Source organism: Rhinolophus sinicus, chromosome 2, assembly GCF_057876585.1.
Source record: "Rhinolophus sinicus isolate RSI-liver-muscle chromosome 2, RSI-T2T, whole genome shotgun sequence".
Classification (NCBI taxonomy): domain Eukaryota; kingdom Metazoa; phylum Chordata; class Mammalia; order Chiroptera; family Rhinolophidae; genus Rhinolophus; species Rhinolophus sinicus.
The window spans coordinates 119027547-119046010 of NC_142502.1; the positions used below are offsets into that span (position 1 = coordinate 119027547).

General features: G+C 39.5%; 1 protein-coding gene across 1 annotated transcript in view; it reads right to left on the reverse strand.

Moving 5' to 3' along the window:
* Positions 1–8330: 8330 nt before the first annotated feature.
* The window catches only part of LOC109458224 (two pore channel protein 2-like), a 52261-nt gene continuing 42127 nt past the window's right edge, over positions 8331–18464 (reverse strand). Inside the window, exons 17-19 of the mRNA XM_019751678.3 lie at positions 17931–18044; positions 17561–17685; positions 8331–15967 (exon numbers count right to left, since the gene is read on the reverse strand). Of these exons, the coding sequence (XP_019607237.3) occupies positions 15822–15967; positions 17561–17685; positions 17931–18044 (385 nt within the window). The 3' untranslated portion in view covers positions 8331–15821. The remainder of the gene's footprint in view (positions 15968–17560; positions 17686–17930; positions 18045–18464) is intronic.

Here is an 18464-nt window from a genome sequence, read left to right on the forward strand (position 1 = left end):
CCTTGTCCTTTGGCTGTTTACAAATAAAGGGTGATTGGAATAAACATTTTTCTGCTATGATGTATGAGTCTCACAGACCGTGTAAGAAACAATGTTACTTTCTTGTTTTTGTATACCTAGCAATAAAAACCTTTAGTTGGCCTTATTCTGGGCTCCAGTCCTCTGAGACTGAGAGACCCCTGGCCTCCTGAGAGATTTAACTGCATTAAGTTTCTGTTTGTTTCTTTCTTAAAAACTTAACCCAAACCGCCACTTCTCACACCCTCACTGCCCGTGTTGCTCTGGATGCAACAAAAAAACGATAAAACAAGTATATTAAAGATTCTCAAATAATTTAAAAAAGATGTGACTAAAGTCAAGAATGTGAGTTCTGAACAAAATGAAATATCAATAGATAGAAAACCTAAAAAGAAAGGAAAAAACAAAAACAGAACTTCTAGACCTGAAAAGTACAATAACTGAAATGAACAACTCACTAGAAGTGATCAAAGACAAATTTCAGAAGGAAAAAAAGAGAATCAGCAAATTTTCAGACAACATGATGGAAATTACTTAATCTGAGGAATAGAAAGACGAAGAATGAAGAAAAGTGAACAGAGCCTAAGATACCTGTGGGAAACCATGAAGAGAACCAACATACATATTGTGGGAGTCCCAGAAGGAGAAGAGATAGAGAACTGGTCAGAGAGAATACTTGAAGAAATAATAGCCAAAAATATCCCAAATTTGATGAAATACATGAATAGGAATATCCCCAAAACTCAAAAATTCCAAGCAAGCTTAACTCGAAGAGAACCATGCCAAGACACTTTACAATCAAACTTTCTTTTTTTGTTGTTGTTTTTGGTTTTTTTGTTTGTTTGTTTTGGTTTTTTTGTTTTGTTTTTTTCATTAAATTTATTGGGGTGACAATTGTTGGTAAAATTACATAGATTTCAGGTGTACAATTCTGTATTACATCATCTATAAATCCCATTGTGTATTCATCACCCAGAGTCAGTTCTCTTTCCATCACAAACTTTCAAAAGAAAAAGACAGACAGAACTTTGAAGAAACAAAAGACGAGAGACTCTTAATATGTAAGGGATCTTTCATAATAGTAGATATGTCATCAGAAACTTCAATGGCCAAAAGGCAGTGGGCTGATATATTCAAAGTGCTAAAAGAAAAAACTGTCAACAGAAATCCTATAGCCAGCAAAATTGTCCAAAAGTGAAAGAGAAATTAAGACATTCCCAAGTAAACAAAAGGTGAGGGATTTTGTTGCCATTAGACCTGCCCTGCAAGAAATGTTCAATGGAGTTCTGCAGGGTGAAATGAAAGGATGCCAGACAGTAACTCAAAGACATATGAAGGAATAAAGAATTACTCAATGAATGTAAATACATGGGCAACATTACTGTAACAACAGTTTGTAACTCCACTTTTTGTTTCTTATACGATTTAAGAAACTAATACATTAAAAAAAATTTATTAAACTAAGAGCTAGTAGTATAGTAATGGTGGTTTGTAATTCCATTTTTTCCACATAATTTGAGAGAGTAATGTATTTAAAAGAATTAGTTGTCTATGTTTTGGGGCAAACAATGTATAAAGATGTACGTTTATGACAACAACTAATAGGGGGATTACAAACTCTGCTCCTTTCACAGTTTCATCCCAACAACACAGTTGGGATGAAACTGTGAAAGGAGCAGAGTTTGTATGTTATTGATGTTAAGCTGGCATAATTCAAATGAGATTGTTATAACTTTAGAGTGTTAAAGATAACTCCAACGGGGGGGTTCAGTCAAGATGGCAGAGCAGGTAAACGCTGTGCTTGACTCCTCGCATCACTGCATTAAAACTACAACTAAATTATAGAACAATCAATCTGGAAAAACATCTTAAGACTAGTTGAACAGAAGGCCTATAACTAAGGATATAAAGAATAAGCCACATTGAGACTAGTAGGAGGGGCAGAGATGTGAAACAGGCTTGCCCCACACCAAGGTTGGAAGAGATATCTTGGCTACGGAGGTCCCTCCTGAGGAGCCTGGGGTCCCAGCCATACACTGAGCTCCCCAGTCCAGAGCACCACTGCTGGGAAGAGGATTCACCACATCTGGCTGTGAAAATCAGTGGGGATTCCATCTGTCTGGGTGAGATGGAAGGCTGTGGAAACCCAGACATCCTCTTAAGAGGCCAGTGCACAGAAGCTTTCATTCCCAGCAGCCACTCACTCTGGGCTCCAGTGCAAGGACAGTGGACCAGGAGGTGCCAGAGACATATAGGGAAAGATTGATTTATGTGGTTTCAGGGCAAGGGCTGGAGGGACAGCCATCATTGTTCCTGTTTTGAGCCCTCCTTCCCTACAGCCTGTGGGCAGGCACCATCTTTCCAGTGTTGAGTCCTCCCCCAATATCGCCAAGTCTAAATCTCCATTGGCCTGCTGAAATCCACTTGCTCCACCTTTGTAAGTTTCTGGGACTTCATACCACCCAAGTCATACATCATCAGAGGCTCTTTCAACAGTGGATAGACTGTGCTGCAATCTTTCATGGACAACTCTTTGGGGTTCATAGGCCCCAGGTGGGCAAGAGTTGGCCTCAATGTGCTCTGAGCCTTTTGCTGAGTGATCCCAGGTTCAACACTGTTGCCAAACCTGAATCTGCATTAACCTAGTAATCACCACTCACCCCACCCTGGTGACTCCCTGAGATTCCACCTCACACAAATCACGTACTTCCCAAAGCTCTTTCAGCGGCTGAGCCTTACAAACAGCTGGCAGGTAGCATCAGGCCTCAGAGTGCCCTCGACCTTTTGTTAAGCTGCCTTAGGCCAGTACTGGTGGCGGCTGGTCTCGGTTTCATTAAAATGCCAAGGTTAAAGACAAAGAAAGAATCTTAAAAGCAGCAAGAGTAAAGCAGTTATCTACAAGGGAGCTCCCATGAGACTATCAGCTGATTTCTCAACAGAAATTTTGCAAGCCAGAGGGATTGGCACAAAATATTCAAAGTGATGTAAAGTGAGGAACAACAACCTAGGGCTACTCTACCCAGTAAAGCTATCATTTAAAATTGAAGGAGAGATAAAAAGCTTCCCAGAGAAGGAAAAGCTGAAGTTCATAAGCACCAAACCAGTATTACAAGAGATGTTAAAGGGACGTCTTTAAGAAAAAGAAAAAGATAGAAAATATGAATAATAAAATGGCAGTATCTACATATCTACCAATAATTACTTTAAATTTAGATTGATTAAATGCTCATCAAAAAATAGGGTGGCTGAATGGATAAGAAAACAAAACCCTCACATGTGCTGCCTACAAGAGACGCACTTCAAATTGAAAGACACACACAGACTGAAAGGGATGGAAAAAGATATTTCATGAAAATGAAAACAAACAAACAAAAAAGCAACCTGGGGTAGCAATATTTATATCAGACAAAATAAACTTTAAAACAAAGTCTATAACAAGAGACAAAAAGGACATTTCATAATGATAAAGGTATCAATCCAACAAGAGGATATGACCGTTGTAACATTTATGTACCCAACATAAGAGCACCTAAATATGTAACACAAATATTGACAGACATAAAGGGAGAGATCAAAAGTAATACAGTCATAGCAGGGGATTTTAACACCCTATTGACACCAATGGATAGATCTTCCAGATAAAATCAACAAGGGAACAGCACCCTTAAATGAAATACTACACCAGACGGATTTAATTGGTATTTTTAGAGCATTTCATGCCAACGTAGAAGAGTATACATTCTTTACAAGTGCACATGGAATATTTTCCAGGATAGAACACAATAGGCTATAAAAAAAAGTCTCATTAAATATAAAAAGACAGAAATCACATCATACATCTTCTCTGAGTACAATGGCAGGAAACTAGAAATCACAAGGAGAAAGCTGAAAATACACAAATACATGGAGGCTAAATAACACGCTACTAAACAGTGAATGGATTAACAATGAGATAAAGGAAAAAATCAAAAGATACTTTGAAACAAATGAAAATGAAAACACAATGACCCCAAATCTATGAGACACAGAAAAAACAGTCTTAAGAGGGAAATTCATAGTAATACAGGCCTACTTCAAGAAAGAAAAAATATTTCAAGTAAATAATCTAAACTTACACCTAAAGGAACTAAAAAAAGAACAGTAAAACCCAATGTAAGTGAAAGGAAGGGAATAATAAATGTCAGAACAGCAATAAATGAAATAGAATCTAAAAAATATATTTAAAAAATCAATGAAACCAAGATCCAATTCTTGGAATACATAAACAAAATTGATAAACTTTTAACCATACTTATCAAGAAAAAAAGAGGACACAAATAAATAAAATCAGAAATGAAAGAGGAGAAGTGACAACCAAAGCCACGGAAATACAAAGGGTTATAAGAAAATACTACAAAAACTTATGTGCTGACAAATTGAACAAGGTCAAAGAAATGTAAAAATTCCTACAAATATAAAGTCTTCCAAGACTAAATCTAAAAGAAACTGAAACCCTGAACAAACTGATAACTATTAACAAAATCAAATCAGTATTCAAAAAGCTCACCAACAAACAAAAGTCCAAGACCAGATGTCTTCATGGATGACTCTTACCAAACATTCAGAGAAGAATTAACACCTATCCTTCTCAAACTACTCCAAAATATTCAAAAGGACGAAAGTCTCTCAAGCTCACTTTATGAAGCCAGCATTACCCTGTCCAAAACTAGACAAAGAGAATACAAAAAGAAAGAAAATTATAAGCCAATATCCCTGATAAGCACACATGCAAAAATGCTAAACAAAACATTAGCAAATGAAAGTCAGCAATACATTTAAAAGATCATATATCATGATCAAGTGAGATTTGTTCCTCAGAGACAAGGTTGGCTCAATATCCACAAATTAATTAACGTGATACACCACATAAAAAAAGAAAAAGGAAGGATAAATATCATGTGCTTATATAAATAGATGCAGAAAAGTTTTTGACAAAATCCAGCATCCATTTATGATAAAAACTCTCAGCAAAGTTGAAATGGAGGGAATATATCTCAACATAATAAAAGCTATATATGATAAACCCACAGCTCACATCATACTTAGTGGGGAAAAGCTAAAACTGTTTTCCTCAGGAACAAGACAAGGATGTCCACTTTCATCATTTTTATTCAACGGAGTATTGAAGGTACTAGTCTACAGCAATTGGACTAGAAAAAGAAGTAAAAGGCATCTGAATTGGAAAGAAAGAAGTAAAACTGTCATTAGTTGCAGATGACATGATACTATACAAAAAACCATAAGAAAATATATAAAGCAGTTTTATTCACAAGGCCAAAACCTATAAGGGCCCAAGATGACTTTTAATAGGTGAACGACAACCAGGCCTGGTACAGTGGGTGGGGACATCTGAGGTACACAAGGGCGGCAGGCACAGGGGAAGGAAACATAGAGTTCAGACGGGTCTAGAGGAACAGGGAAGGGAAGCACTGGTTGTCTAGACGGATTGGAGCAGAGAGAATGTAGACAAGCATGAGCTGATACAGGCTGAAACACTGAAGACAAAACACTCAAGATGGAATGGGATGCAGACACACGGAATGAGACAGGTGAGGTCTGGACTCAGATGCGGGCACAGGAGAGAGAGAAACTCCAGGAAAGAAATGTGCAGCCGGCGCAGGGGAGAGTGACACTAGTTGCCTGACGTGGGTTTTAGGAACAGGAGAAGGAGACTCATATGGGTTGGCCCTGGCTGCAAGAACAAGAAAAGGAAACTTTTGAGACCTGAATGGAACAGGAGGGATGGTGCTACTACACAGAAGATATGAGCTTAGAGTCATGAAGACTGGCACACGGGCTGGAGACACTGTGAGGCAGACATGGCATGCACCTACAGGGTTTTGGAAATACACTAGAGAAGACAAGAGATAACAGCTAAATTTGTGCTTAGAAGGATATTATATATATTCTTAAATGAACATATTAGAATGGAAGAAAGCTCATCAATCATCACTTTTGATATTAGAAGTTTAAAAACAGTAATCAACTGAAAAACACAGAATGAAAGCAATAATAAAGATATGAATCAATGAAAGAAGGAAATATACAACAGAAATAAATCAGACTAAACGTTTTTTAAAAAAATAACATTAATAAAGTTAATAAACCACTAGCAACACTGATTAAGGAAAAGAACAAGAGAAGAAAAACAAATAACCAGTATTAGAAGTCACTTAAGTTTTCTTTATACAGCCCTTAGACCAGAACAAGATACTCAGAGGATTTTGTAAAAGATTTAGTACTAATAATTAGACCATAGATAACAAAATTTACCATGTTATAAAAATCAATGCATCAAACTGACACACACAAAAATAACATAAATAGGAAAACTCATATATCTACTAAATAAATTGTTAAAATGTCAAACCAACTAACCAACAAAACAAAAAAAAAACTTCTCACATGTAAAACTCTAAGCCGGAATTGTAAAATATTCCAAACAATTAAAACTAAAACACCTACATTTCCCAGGTTTGCCCAATGTAAAGAAAAACAGGGAATATCTTTCAATTTCTTTAGTGACGACACCATTACATTGATAGCATAATCTTACCAGGACTCTAAAAAACAAGAAAGTAAAGGGCATGGCCTTCATAAGTAGAAACAGAGCTATTCTAAGCAAAATATTATTATATGAATTAAGTTATATAGGAAACTATATAAGGAAAACAGAATAGATCAATACCAAGTAGAATATACTAGATCAATACTAAGTAGAATAGAATATACTAGAACATGCAAGAGTGGTTAAAATTCAACAATAAATCTTGTAAAACATTCCATTTGCAGAAAAATACAAGGAGAAAAAAATCATATGATCAGTTTGAATAAATGTAAAAACACATTTATAAAATGCAACACCCAGGCATAAAAACAACTCTAAGCAAAATCATAAACAAAAACAATTTCCATATGTGATCGCTTATCTGAAATGAACGTTAAGCAAATATCAAAATTAATCACAATTCTTGAAAGCTGTTTCCCTGGAAGCTGAAATGTGCAAGGTTGCAGGCTTTTCTTACTTCTATTTAGTACTATTCTAAAGGGGAGTAAAGCAAGAAGAAAGAAATAAAAAGTCATAATGATAAACTTGTAAACAATAGTATCATTGTTATATATGTATGACACTTCCATATACATAGACAATCCACCATAATCCAAAATGATTACAATTAGTAAATGAATTTCCATACATAGAATCGAACGATTACTATGAACCAGCAAAAACAGAAAATAAAGTTAAGTAAGACTGGACTAAGAAACATGTATCGACAAGAGAAAGGGCCACTAAAGGGTTAATTTATGGAATTAAAAAAATAAAACTTCAAGTCAATATAACAAAAGTACATATGACCCAAGAAAAAATGAGCAGAGAATGTGAGGAGAAATAAAGATGCAGAGGTCAAGAAATAACTGTGAAACATTAACTCACCTGAAGCAGGTAATTGCAAGTTCCAGGTGAGAGGATCCCTGCAGGGATTCAGGAGGGTAGGATTCCAGGAGGCAGGACCACTGGGGAGGTAAGAACGCCCTCTGCTGAGGGGAGGGTCCAAGTTCCAGGAGAACAGGGCTGCTCTGAACCTGCTGCCCACAGCCTGTGCCCTCACTCCTCCATCAGGCACCACCCCATGTGACCTCCCCCGTGCCAGGAAGGATTCTGATTGGCCGCCTCTTCTAGGACCTCATGCATGTGCATTGCGTCATCACTGGGATGGATGCCTGCATTTCCTCTGAATGGTGGCCTCCTTGGCTATTTCCCAGCTCACTCCAAGAGTTCTCTTAGAAGTCCCATTTTCTCCTTACTCTCCTGGGCCGCAACCGAAGCATCCCCAGCTTGGGTGTGGTGAAAGAGCGTCCTTGTCAAGTGCCAGATCTCAGGGGAAAGCTGTCTTTTGCCATGAAGTATGCTGTTAGCAGTAAGCTTTATGGAAATTCACTTGATCGGATGATGGAAGTTCCCTTCTGTTCTTGCTGTAATGAGAGTGCCTACAATGACTGGCTGTTGAATTTTGTCCTATTCTTTTCCCACATCTTTTGAGACAGTCATAGTGTTTTTCTTAAATCTGTTAATACAGTGAATTACATTAACTTAAAATATTGAATCCACCTTCAATTTCTGGAATGATTGCTATTTGATATTGACATTTTATATTTTAATAGATACTGTATACTATATACTCATATATGCTATATACATATATTTAATTAACTTTATTTCAAAATTATTTTAGATTTACATGCTACTGTAAGAAATAATATGTGATCTCATGTGCCCTTTACCCAGGTTCCCCCAATATAAAACAGTTTGATTCAGACCAGAATATTGATCTTGATACAGTTCAATATACACATTTCCACCACAAGTTTCCTTCCAGTTGTCTTTTTATATTCACAATCAATTCCCTTCAGATTCCACCCTACCTTAAAATTTGGCAACCATTAATCTGTTATCTGTACTTAATTTCTATAAATCCGCCATTTCAAAAGTGGCATTTAAGTGGAATCATGATGTATGTAACATTTAGGTTTGAATTTTTTCACTCAGAATAACTCTCCTAAGATTCATTCATGTTGCCGCATGTATCAATAATTCCTTTGTGTTGTTTAGTAGTATTCCACAGTAGAAAGATACCAAGATTTTTAAACATTTAAACATTAAACATGGTATTAAACTACAGGGAAGTGTATCTGGATTGTTTGTGCCTAAGGTCAAAGTTGTCATCAGAGTAAGAGAAGGAATTAGAAGCCAGAAAATATTCAGTGAACAGAGAGAAGGGTCTAACATCCCCTCAATGTTGTGATTTCTCTCCTCTACCCCACAATGTCTCTTGGGTGGGCACAGAAGATGAGTGGCATTGGCAAGGGGACAGGCTCCCAGGCACTTTTGGATCATGTGGATTGAAAAGCAAACTTGGAAAGACTTTTGTAGGGAAATAAGACTGTACACATCTAATATAAAAATTGCTTGGCCATTAGCTTACATCAAATTCGAAAATGATGTTGCCGTTAGCACCAAGAATTTTATTATATATTTAGGGAACTTTAATAGCAAAAATAAGTATATACCCACAGGAAGTTTGTAAAGATTATTCAACATGACACAGTTTGTATTACCAACAGTAGAGGAAACATTGTTTGTGCCCATCAACTGGGGATGCTTCAAAAATATCAGCCATTCATTACATAGAAGATTATGTGACAATTACAGTTAAATGGGACAGGCTTATAGTATATAAGTATTATAGTATATAGTATATATAGTATATAACTTAATAACATTCTTATATAAAATATACATACTACATATTATAATATATACATATTAGATTTCAAACTATATTACAAAGCTATAGGAATCAAAACAGTATGGTATTGGCATAAAAAGCATACACATAGATCAACAGAACAGAATAGAGAGCCTAGAAATAAACCCATATATCCAGGGTCAATTAATTTATGGCAAAGGAGCCAAGAATATACAATGGTGAAAGGTGAGTTTATTCAATAAATGGTGTTGGGAAAACTGGACAACCACATGCAAAAGAATAAAACTGGACCACTGTCTTGTACCATACACAAAAATGAACTCAAAGTGGATTAAACACTTGAATGTAAGACCTGAAACCATAAAACTCCTGAAGAAAACAGAGGCAATAAGCTCCTTGATATTAGTCTTGGAGATGATTTTTTGTATCTGACTCCAAAAGCAAAGGCAACAAAAGCGAAAATAAACAAATGGGACTACATTAAACTAAAAAACTTCTGCATAGCAAAGAAAACTGATCAAGAAAATGAAGAGGCAACCTACCAAATGGAAGAAAATATTTGCAAATCATATATCTGATAATGGGTTAATATCCAAAATATATAAAGAATTCATACAACTCAAAAGAAAAACAAACAATTCATCAACAAGTGGGCAGATAATGAATGGACATTTAAAAAATAAAATAAAATGGCCAACCATCATGTGACAGATGCTCAACATCATTAGTTATTAGGGAAATACAAATCAAAACCACAATAAGATATAACCTCACATCTGTTAGAATGGCTATCAAAAAGAAAAGAAAAAAGCAAGTGTTGGTGAGGATGTGGAGAAAATGGGACCCTGGTGTACTGTTCGCGGTAATATAAACTGACGCAGCCACTAAGGAAAATTTAAAAATTTAAAAAATTCCTCCAAAAAATTAAAATATAAGATTCAAGATGGCAGACTAGCTAAACACTGTGTGTGCTTCCTTCCGTGAACACATTAAGTTTCAAACTAAATTATCGAACAATCAACCTGGAGAACCATCTGAAGTCTACCTGAACAGAAGTTTTATAACTAAGGATATAAAGAGGAAGCCACGTCAAAACTGATAGGAGGGGCAGAGACACAAAACGGGCTGGCCCCAAACCTCCGTGTGACAGTTGAGAATTAGGAGGGGTATCTCAGCCACAGAGTTTCCCCACCAGAGGAGTGGGAGACCCCAACCCCTCACCGAGCTTCCCAGACCAGAGTACTGGTGCTGGGAAGATGAGCCCTCACAACATCTGGCTGTGAAAAACAGTAAGGACTCCAACCATCTGGGTGGGACAGAAGGCTGGGGAAAACATAGGTGTCCTCTTAAAGGGCCCATGCACAGACTCTCTTACTTGCAAGCACTCACCCTGCCCTCCAGCAGAGGCACAGTGACTCAGGAGGCATCAGAGGCATATAGGGGGACAGACTGAGGGCAAGGGCTGGAGGACAGTAGCCATGTTCCCTGTGTGTAGTATTCCTTCTGTACAGCCAGCAGGCAGGCACCATCTTTCCTGTGTTGAGCCTGCCCCCACACGGCCAATCAAATGTGATTGGCCTGGTAAGCTCCGCTGGGATCCCCCACCCCACCCAACTCCCCAAATGCAGGAGGCACTTCCTTGAGAGCAGCCAGCCCTGCCTACATTGCACTGTTTCTTGGAAAACTATCAGAGTCCAGCAGGCCCCCAGTGGACATTGACTGGCCTTGGCGTGCTCTGAGACTTTTGCTGAGTAACTCCAGGCTCAGCTTTGGCACCAAACCAGAAGCTACATTAACCTGGTGACCACAACTCTTCCCACTCTTGTGACTTTCTGAGACCCTACCTCACCTAACTTGCATACTACATGAGGTTTTATCAATGGCTGAACCTTAAGGGAGCTGGCAGGTGACAACAGGCCTCAGTGTGTCCTGGCTTTTTACAGAGCTGCCCCAGGCCTGGTACTAGTGGTAGACATCCTCAGTTTGCAGCATGGCCTCTCCCACGTGCCTCTAATTTTAGCATAGGCAGTGAACAACCACAGATTACTTTGTAGCTCCTACCAGATATCCCCAGCCAGCCACAGTCAGTGGGTGACCTGAGCCTGCACTGGAGCCTCTACCAAGAGGCCCCAGAACCAATGTACTTGGAAGTTGGCTATAGACCACAGCAGAGTACTGCCCAATTAGTCCCACACAGCACACCCAAAGGGTGGTTTCAACAGGCACCAGAGGCCCCTGGGGTGAATCCTACTCAGTGGGGTAAGTCCCCTGCACAGCAGCCCATAATCTGTGCATGTGGCCAAACCCCACAGCCAATCAGCCTGAGGGCCAATATTACCTACTGATGTGTCAATAGCAATCAAAGCTCAACTATAACAAGAGGGCATACACAATCCTAACAAGAAAAACTCCTGGAGCACCCAGAGCAGGTGACCAGGGAGCCTGCACCACAGCCCCACAGGGCATCTACTACATAAGGCCACCTGGCAAGACTGGGAGACATAGCACATCTACCTAATACACAGAAACAAATACAGACAGGCAGCCAACAAGAGGAAGCAAAGAAATCCATTGCAAATGAAAGAATAGGAGAAAACTCCAGGAAGAAATCTAAACAAAATGGAGGCAAACAACCAACCAGAGACAGAGTTCAAAACAATGGCTATAAGGATGCACAAAGAACTTAGTGAGAACTTCAACAGAGGAATAGCAAACATAAGCATAGAAACCATAAAAAGTAACAAGTAAAAATCGAAGAATACAATAACTGAAATGACGAATGCACTAGAAGAAATCACTAGCAGAACAGCAGATGCAGAGAATCTAATCCTCCATTTGGAAAACAAGGTAGCAGAAAACACCAAGTCAGAACAGCAAAAAGAAAAACAAATTAAAAAAAAAAAAAAATGAGGTAGTTTAAGAGACCTCCGGGACATCAAAAGTAACAATATTTGCATCATTAGTGTATCAGAAAGAGAAGAGAGAAAGGAAGGGATTGAGAACCTGTTTGAAGAAATAATGACTGAAAACTTTCATAACTTGGTGAAGGAAATAGACACTACTGCAAGTCCAAGAAGAGCAGAGAGTCACAAACAAGATGAACCCAAAAGGCCCCCACCAAGACACATCATAATTAAAGTGGCAAAAATTAAAGACAGAGAGAATTCTAAAAGCAGCAAGAGAAAAGCAGTTAGTTACCTACAAGAGAGCCCCCATAAAACTATCAGCTGATTTCTCAACAGAAACTTTGCAGGCCAGCAGGGAGGGACACAAAATATTCAATATGATGAAAAGCAAGGACCTACAACCAAGGGTACTTTAACCAGCAGGGCTATCATTTAAAAATCGAAACATGGATAAAGAGCTTCCCAGACAAGAAATAGCTAAAGGAGTCCATCGCTACCAAACCAGTATTACAAGGAATCTTAGAGGGACTTTTTTAAGTTGAAAAAAAGGATCAAAATTACGAATCATAAGATGGCAATAGCTACATATCTATCAAAAATTACTTTCAACGTAAATGGGTTAAATGCTCCAATCAAAACATATAGGAGGGCTGAATGAATAAGAAAACAAAACCCTTACATGTGCTGCCTACAAGAGGTACACTTCAGATTGAAAGACATACACTGACAGAAAATAAAGGGATGGGAAATGTTATTTCATTAAAATGGAAGAAAAAAAAAAAGCTGGGGTAGCAATACTTATGCCAGACAAAATAGACTTTAAAACAGGGGCTATAACAAGAGACAAAGAAGGATCCAATAATCCCACTTCTGGATATTTATCTAAATAAACCCAAACGCTATTTCGAGGGAACATGTGGATCCATATGTTCATTGTAGCATTGGCCAAAATGTGGAGGCAGCCTGGGTGCCCGTTGATGGAAGAATGGTACATATATATAATGGAACGTTACTCGGCCATGGAAGGGAATGGGTTCTTGCCATCTGTGGTGGAATGGATGGACCTGGAGGAGATTGTCCTGAGTGGATATGTTAGACAGAGAAAGACAAATACCATATGACCTCACTTATATGTGGAATCTAAAGAACAAAACTCATGTAACTCATAGATACAGGGAACATTTTGATGGTTGCCAGATGGGAGGGGTTTGGGGTGATAAATGCAAGGGTGAAAAAGGTGAAGAGATTAGGAAGTGCAAATTGATAGTTACAAAGTAGCCATGATGATGTAAAGTAAAGCATAGGGAATATAGTCAATGATATGGTAAAAACTATCCATAGTGCTAGGTGGGTACTAGACTAGCCAGGGGTATCACTTTTTATGCTGTACACCTGAAATTAATATAAAATAATATTGAATGTCAACTATAATTGAAAAATTAAAAAGGGTGGGGAAAACGGTGAAGGGGAATAACAGGTCCAAATTTCCAGGTATAAAGCAAATAAGTCATGGGGATGAAATGTACAGCATAGGAAATAAAGTCAATAACATTGTGATAGAATAGTACAGTGTCAGATGGTTGTTGATCACATCTTTTTTGGGGGGGGAGAATTGGGGAACAGTGTGTTTTTCCAGGATGTCAAGTCGTTGTTTTTTCAATCTAGTTGTGGGGGCGCAGGTCAGCTCCAAGCTCAAGCAGTTGTTTTCAATCTAATTGTAGAGGACGCAGTTCACTGGCCCATGTGGGAATCGAACTGGTGACCTTGTTGTTAAGAGATCACGCTCTAACCAACTGAGCCATCCGGTCGCCCCAATCACTTCTTTAGGTATATAAATGCTGAATAACTATGGTGTACACCTGAAACTAATGTAATATTGTATGCTAGCTATATTTTAACAAAAATCTTAAAAAATAAATTTAAAAATTCAAAATATAACTACCTTATGACCCAGCAATTCCACTTCTGGGTATTTATCTGAAGAAAACAAAAACACTAATTCGACAAGATATATGCACCCCTATGTTCACTGCAGCATTGTTTACAATAGCTCAGCTATGGAAAGAACCTAAGTGTCCATCTATGGATGAATAAAGAAGAATAAGTGAGAAACACACACACACACACGCACACGCACACACACACACACACACACACACACACACACACACACACAATGTAATACTATTCAGCCATTAAAAAAAGAAAGAAATCTTGCCATTTGTGACAGCATGGATGGCCCTTGAGGGAATTATGCTAAGTAAAAAGTCAGACAGAAGAAGACATATTCTGTATGATTTTACTTATACGTGGCATCTAAAAAAACTAAAAAAACAAAAGAAAACTCATAGACACTGAGAACAGAACTGTGGTTGCTAGGTTAGGAGGTATGGAGGTGGGCAAAATGGGTGAACAGGGTAAAGAGGTACAGATTTCCAATTATAAAGTTAGTGCTAGAGATGTAAGTACAGCACAGTGACCACTGAATACTGTACTGCATACCTGAAAGTTGCCAAGAGAGTAAATCCTGTAAGTTGTCATCATAAGAAAACAATATTTTGTAACTTTGTATGATGATGCGTGACACCTAGATTTACTGTGGTGATCATTTCACAGTGTATACAACTGTCAAATCATGTTGTTTACCTGAAACTAATGTAATGTCAAATGTCAATTATACCGCAATAAAAACAAGCAGTTGTGATCTAGAAGTCAAAATCACGGAGAGCAAAAGTAGAATGGTGGCTGCCAGAGACTGGCGAGCAGGGAATGGGGAGTTATTGGTCCATGATTATAGTTCCATTTGGGACGATAAAAAGTTCTGAAGGTCTGTTGCAAAACAATGTGAATATAATTAACACTACTGAACAGCACACTTAGAAATGGTAAGATGGTAAATTTTACGATATGTGTCTTTTATTACAATTAGACTTTTTAAATAAATGAAATAAAGTAAAATAAAATATATCCCTTTTAATTTCCCAGAAGGGGCATATCGCTGCACTGGGAGATTTCTGGCTGGGGAAAGTGACCTCAGAGAATGAGTTATTCAAAATATGGCTAGAATAGTAATTTAATTAAAGAAGCTTTATGAGCCTCCTCCCCCAAAAGAAGTAACTGAGACAGAATTTTATTTTCACAATCACATTTTCTTCATTTTGAATAAACCTTGCATCTGAAAGCTACTGTACTAGAACGTATTCATTACCATATTTAAATATTCAAAATTCTTTCACCTAACACTGTAGCATAGTATTTGTTTTCAGAATAGCAAAATACCATATAAGAGCAAATGAAACGCTTTCATATACCCACTGAAAAGACTTTACACATGTACATGTATGTGTACAATGTGTGCTGCTCACAATCTCTTCATGAATTTCTCTCCCCACTTCCATGATGAGACCTGAGAATGACTCCAGCTGGGGCACACCTTTCAGCTGAGTCAGGACAGATGAGGCCCATTCACAGGCTGATCAGAACAGAGAAGAAACCTGGGCAGGAAAAATCATCTCTCGATAGCATATGTAAAAGGGACGACAGCTTAGCTTATTTTGGTTTCCAATTGTGGACCCTTATAAGCCCAATGTCATGCACTGTTTTCAAAGTTGGGATTCTTGGGATACATGTCACTGGAGGAGAAACTCAGAATCTCATCCAGGGAGGGGCCTTCATCCTCTGGAGCAATTTCAGACTCAAACATCTGCTGCAGCAAGGTGTCCACAGTTCTGTACTCTAGGAGGAAGGAGAAATGTTGTCACGCAGCAGCCTAACTGTCTGTCCCCTCGTGCCTATCCCTAAAAAAAGAAGAGTCTGTGAGACTGCTCCTTTCGGGGACTTTGCTTCACCTTTGTGCTTACACTTCACGTCTCTCTGTTTGGCCCCCAAAAGATGGCTGGTCAGTCAATGATGGGTAAGATTCCCCACGGAAGGAACAATCCAAGCCAGGAGCAGCCACATGGGAACCAACAGAAGAATTCATGGGGTCGACAGAGGTGGGCATAGCCCCTACCTTCCCCCGGCTAAGGAGAGCTTCTGCCTATGTGTCTATATTCCTTCCCACAACCTGCTTGGGAAGTGAGTCAATGATGTGATAACATCAGTTCTCCTTCCATTCTTGTCAATAAGTTTCAGCATAAAGGATTTGTCCCTGGGGAGGCACATACCACAATTGTTAAGACATCACGGGACTTTCTATTCCAGTTGTTTGCAGGCAAGGGTGATTGGTTTGAATCAGTTTTCTGATATGATGTATGAGACTCACAGACCGTGGAGAAAACGATACTACTTTCTTGTGTGTATATCAATAAAAGCCACAAGGTGGCCCAATTCAGTCCTCTGAGGCTGGGAGACCCTTGGCCCCTGTTTCCAAACTTTTTTGATTTCTGTTTCTTTCTTAACCCTTCGCCAGCCTTTTTCTTTCACTCACTACCTGTGTTGTGCTGGACACAACAGAGACAGAGGCATGTGGAACCTGCAAGTGTTGGGGTCCGAGGGGAGCATCCAGCCTGGGCGGAGCTGGGCTCTCCTGAAGGATAGCCTCTGAATGGAATACAATGCTCTGGGCCTGCTAGCCGAACACTGTGAAAGGAAGGAGAAAGAGTCGGGAAGAATCATTCATGTCTCCTGGTGCTGACTCCACTGAGCTCTCCAGCTATTGCAGGCTCTGGAGACCAAGGAGAAGGTCTTCCCTGGAGGATGGAGGAGGACGGCCACCTCACAGGGGCTGCATACTCATGCCACTCCACCTGCAATCTCTGCTGCAGTCTTCAGTCTAAGATTATTAGAGGAACTGCAGCCAACACCCAAACTAACACCCAGCTTGGTTTGGGTTGACTCAGCCAATCGTTAATTCAGTAAGAATTAATAAAGAAATTACACAAATAGTTGTGAAGGCCCCCATGTCCCAAGCACATTGTTGGACCTGGGCATACAATGGAGAAGAAAAAAGCCATGGCCTTGCACATGTGGAGACTTGAGTCTGCAAGAAAGACAGATGGCAACCAAATAGTGACTCAGCGATGAATGTGCCCCTGCTGTGCACTGAGAGCAGGGGAAGGTGTGAGAAGCAGCATCTGCAAGGCCCTGGGCAGGACCAGAGAGCAGAGCCAAGACACAGAAAGCTGACGGGCGTGGTGGGTCACAGGAGGGGAGAGGCTGAGATCTGAGAGGAAACAGGCATGCCCTGGGAGACCACGGCACGGGGCCTTGTCTTTATCCCTGAGAAATGGGAAGCCACTGAAGGTCAGATTTGCATTCTCCACACATCCCATTGGCTACTGGGAGGAGGATGGATTGGAGACAGTTTTGCTTTGGGTTAAAACTTACTTCTGGATGCAATTCTGAAGTATAATCCTTTCAAAGCCTCCCTTTTGTTGTCTTCACCATCCCCACTAAAGCCACTGTCCTTGGCATCCATGTTATCAGTGAGCTTTCCGTCCTGCACATCTTCCCTTCAAGAAGAAAGAGACAACACAAACATGGTCGGGTCCCTGAGCCAAGTCCCTCATGTGCCCCCCTGGCCATGGCCCCAGGTCACTCTCCAGACACATCCAGCGTTCTCATTCAGCCAGCAAGGATCCCTGAGAGCTGGCACAGGACCAGCTGGACACACGGGGATTAAACATGGTCAAGGCATTTTCTGCATGTTCCACTTCTAAATGTCTGTGAGCAATATCAAGGGGCACGGGCTACTCACTCTTGGACTCCTACGCCGAGCTCTTGGATCTTCTTCTCAATAGCAGTTTCTACTTCACTTTTTTCTAATGAATATGCCACAAAAAATGCCTCCAAGATGAATGCTATGAAGATACTGAGAAAAAGTAAGAATACAGGGTGTAAGATGGTATCAGCAGTGGCCCAGGTGATGGGGAATGCTGGCTCCAAGAGCATCTGAACCCCAATGAAAAAGCCGCCTCCATTGTAATATCCACACGGAAAGGGGAGGGTGACAAATACATATAACCCCTCTCAAGGACTGGACACACTTTTGTTCATGTGCAAAACCATCTTCCCATACATCCTATTTAATTAATGAATACTAGGAAGAAATGCAATTTATTCTAAGGGGAAGCTTGGGCCAAACCATTGCTGAGCGATGATTCTCCAGGAATGTCTCAGGTTCCTGCAGTCTGGGTCCTCTGAGCAAAGGCCCCGAGAGCCATCTTAGGAATGTCTGTCTCAGGAGACATCCCAGGACAATAAAGCACAGTGATGCCTCCCTCCCCAGACA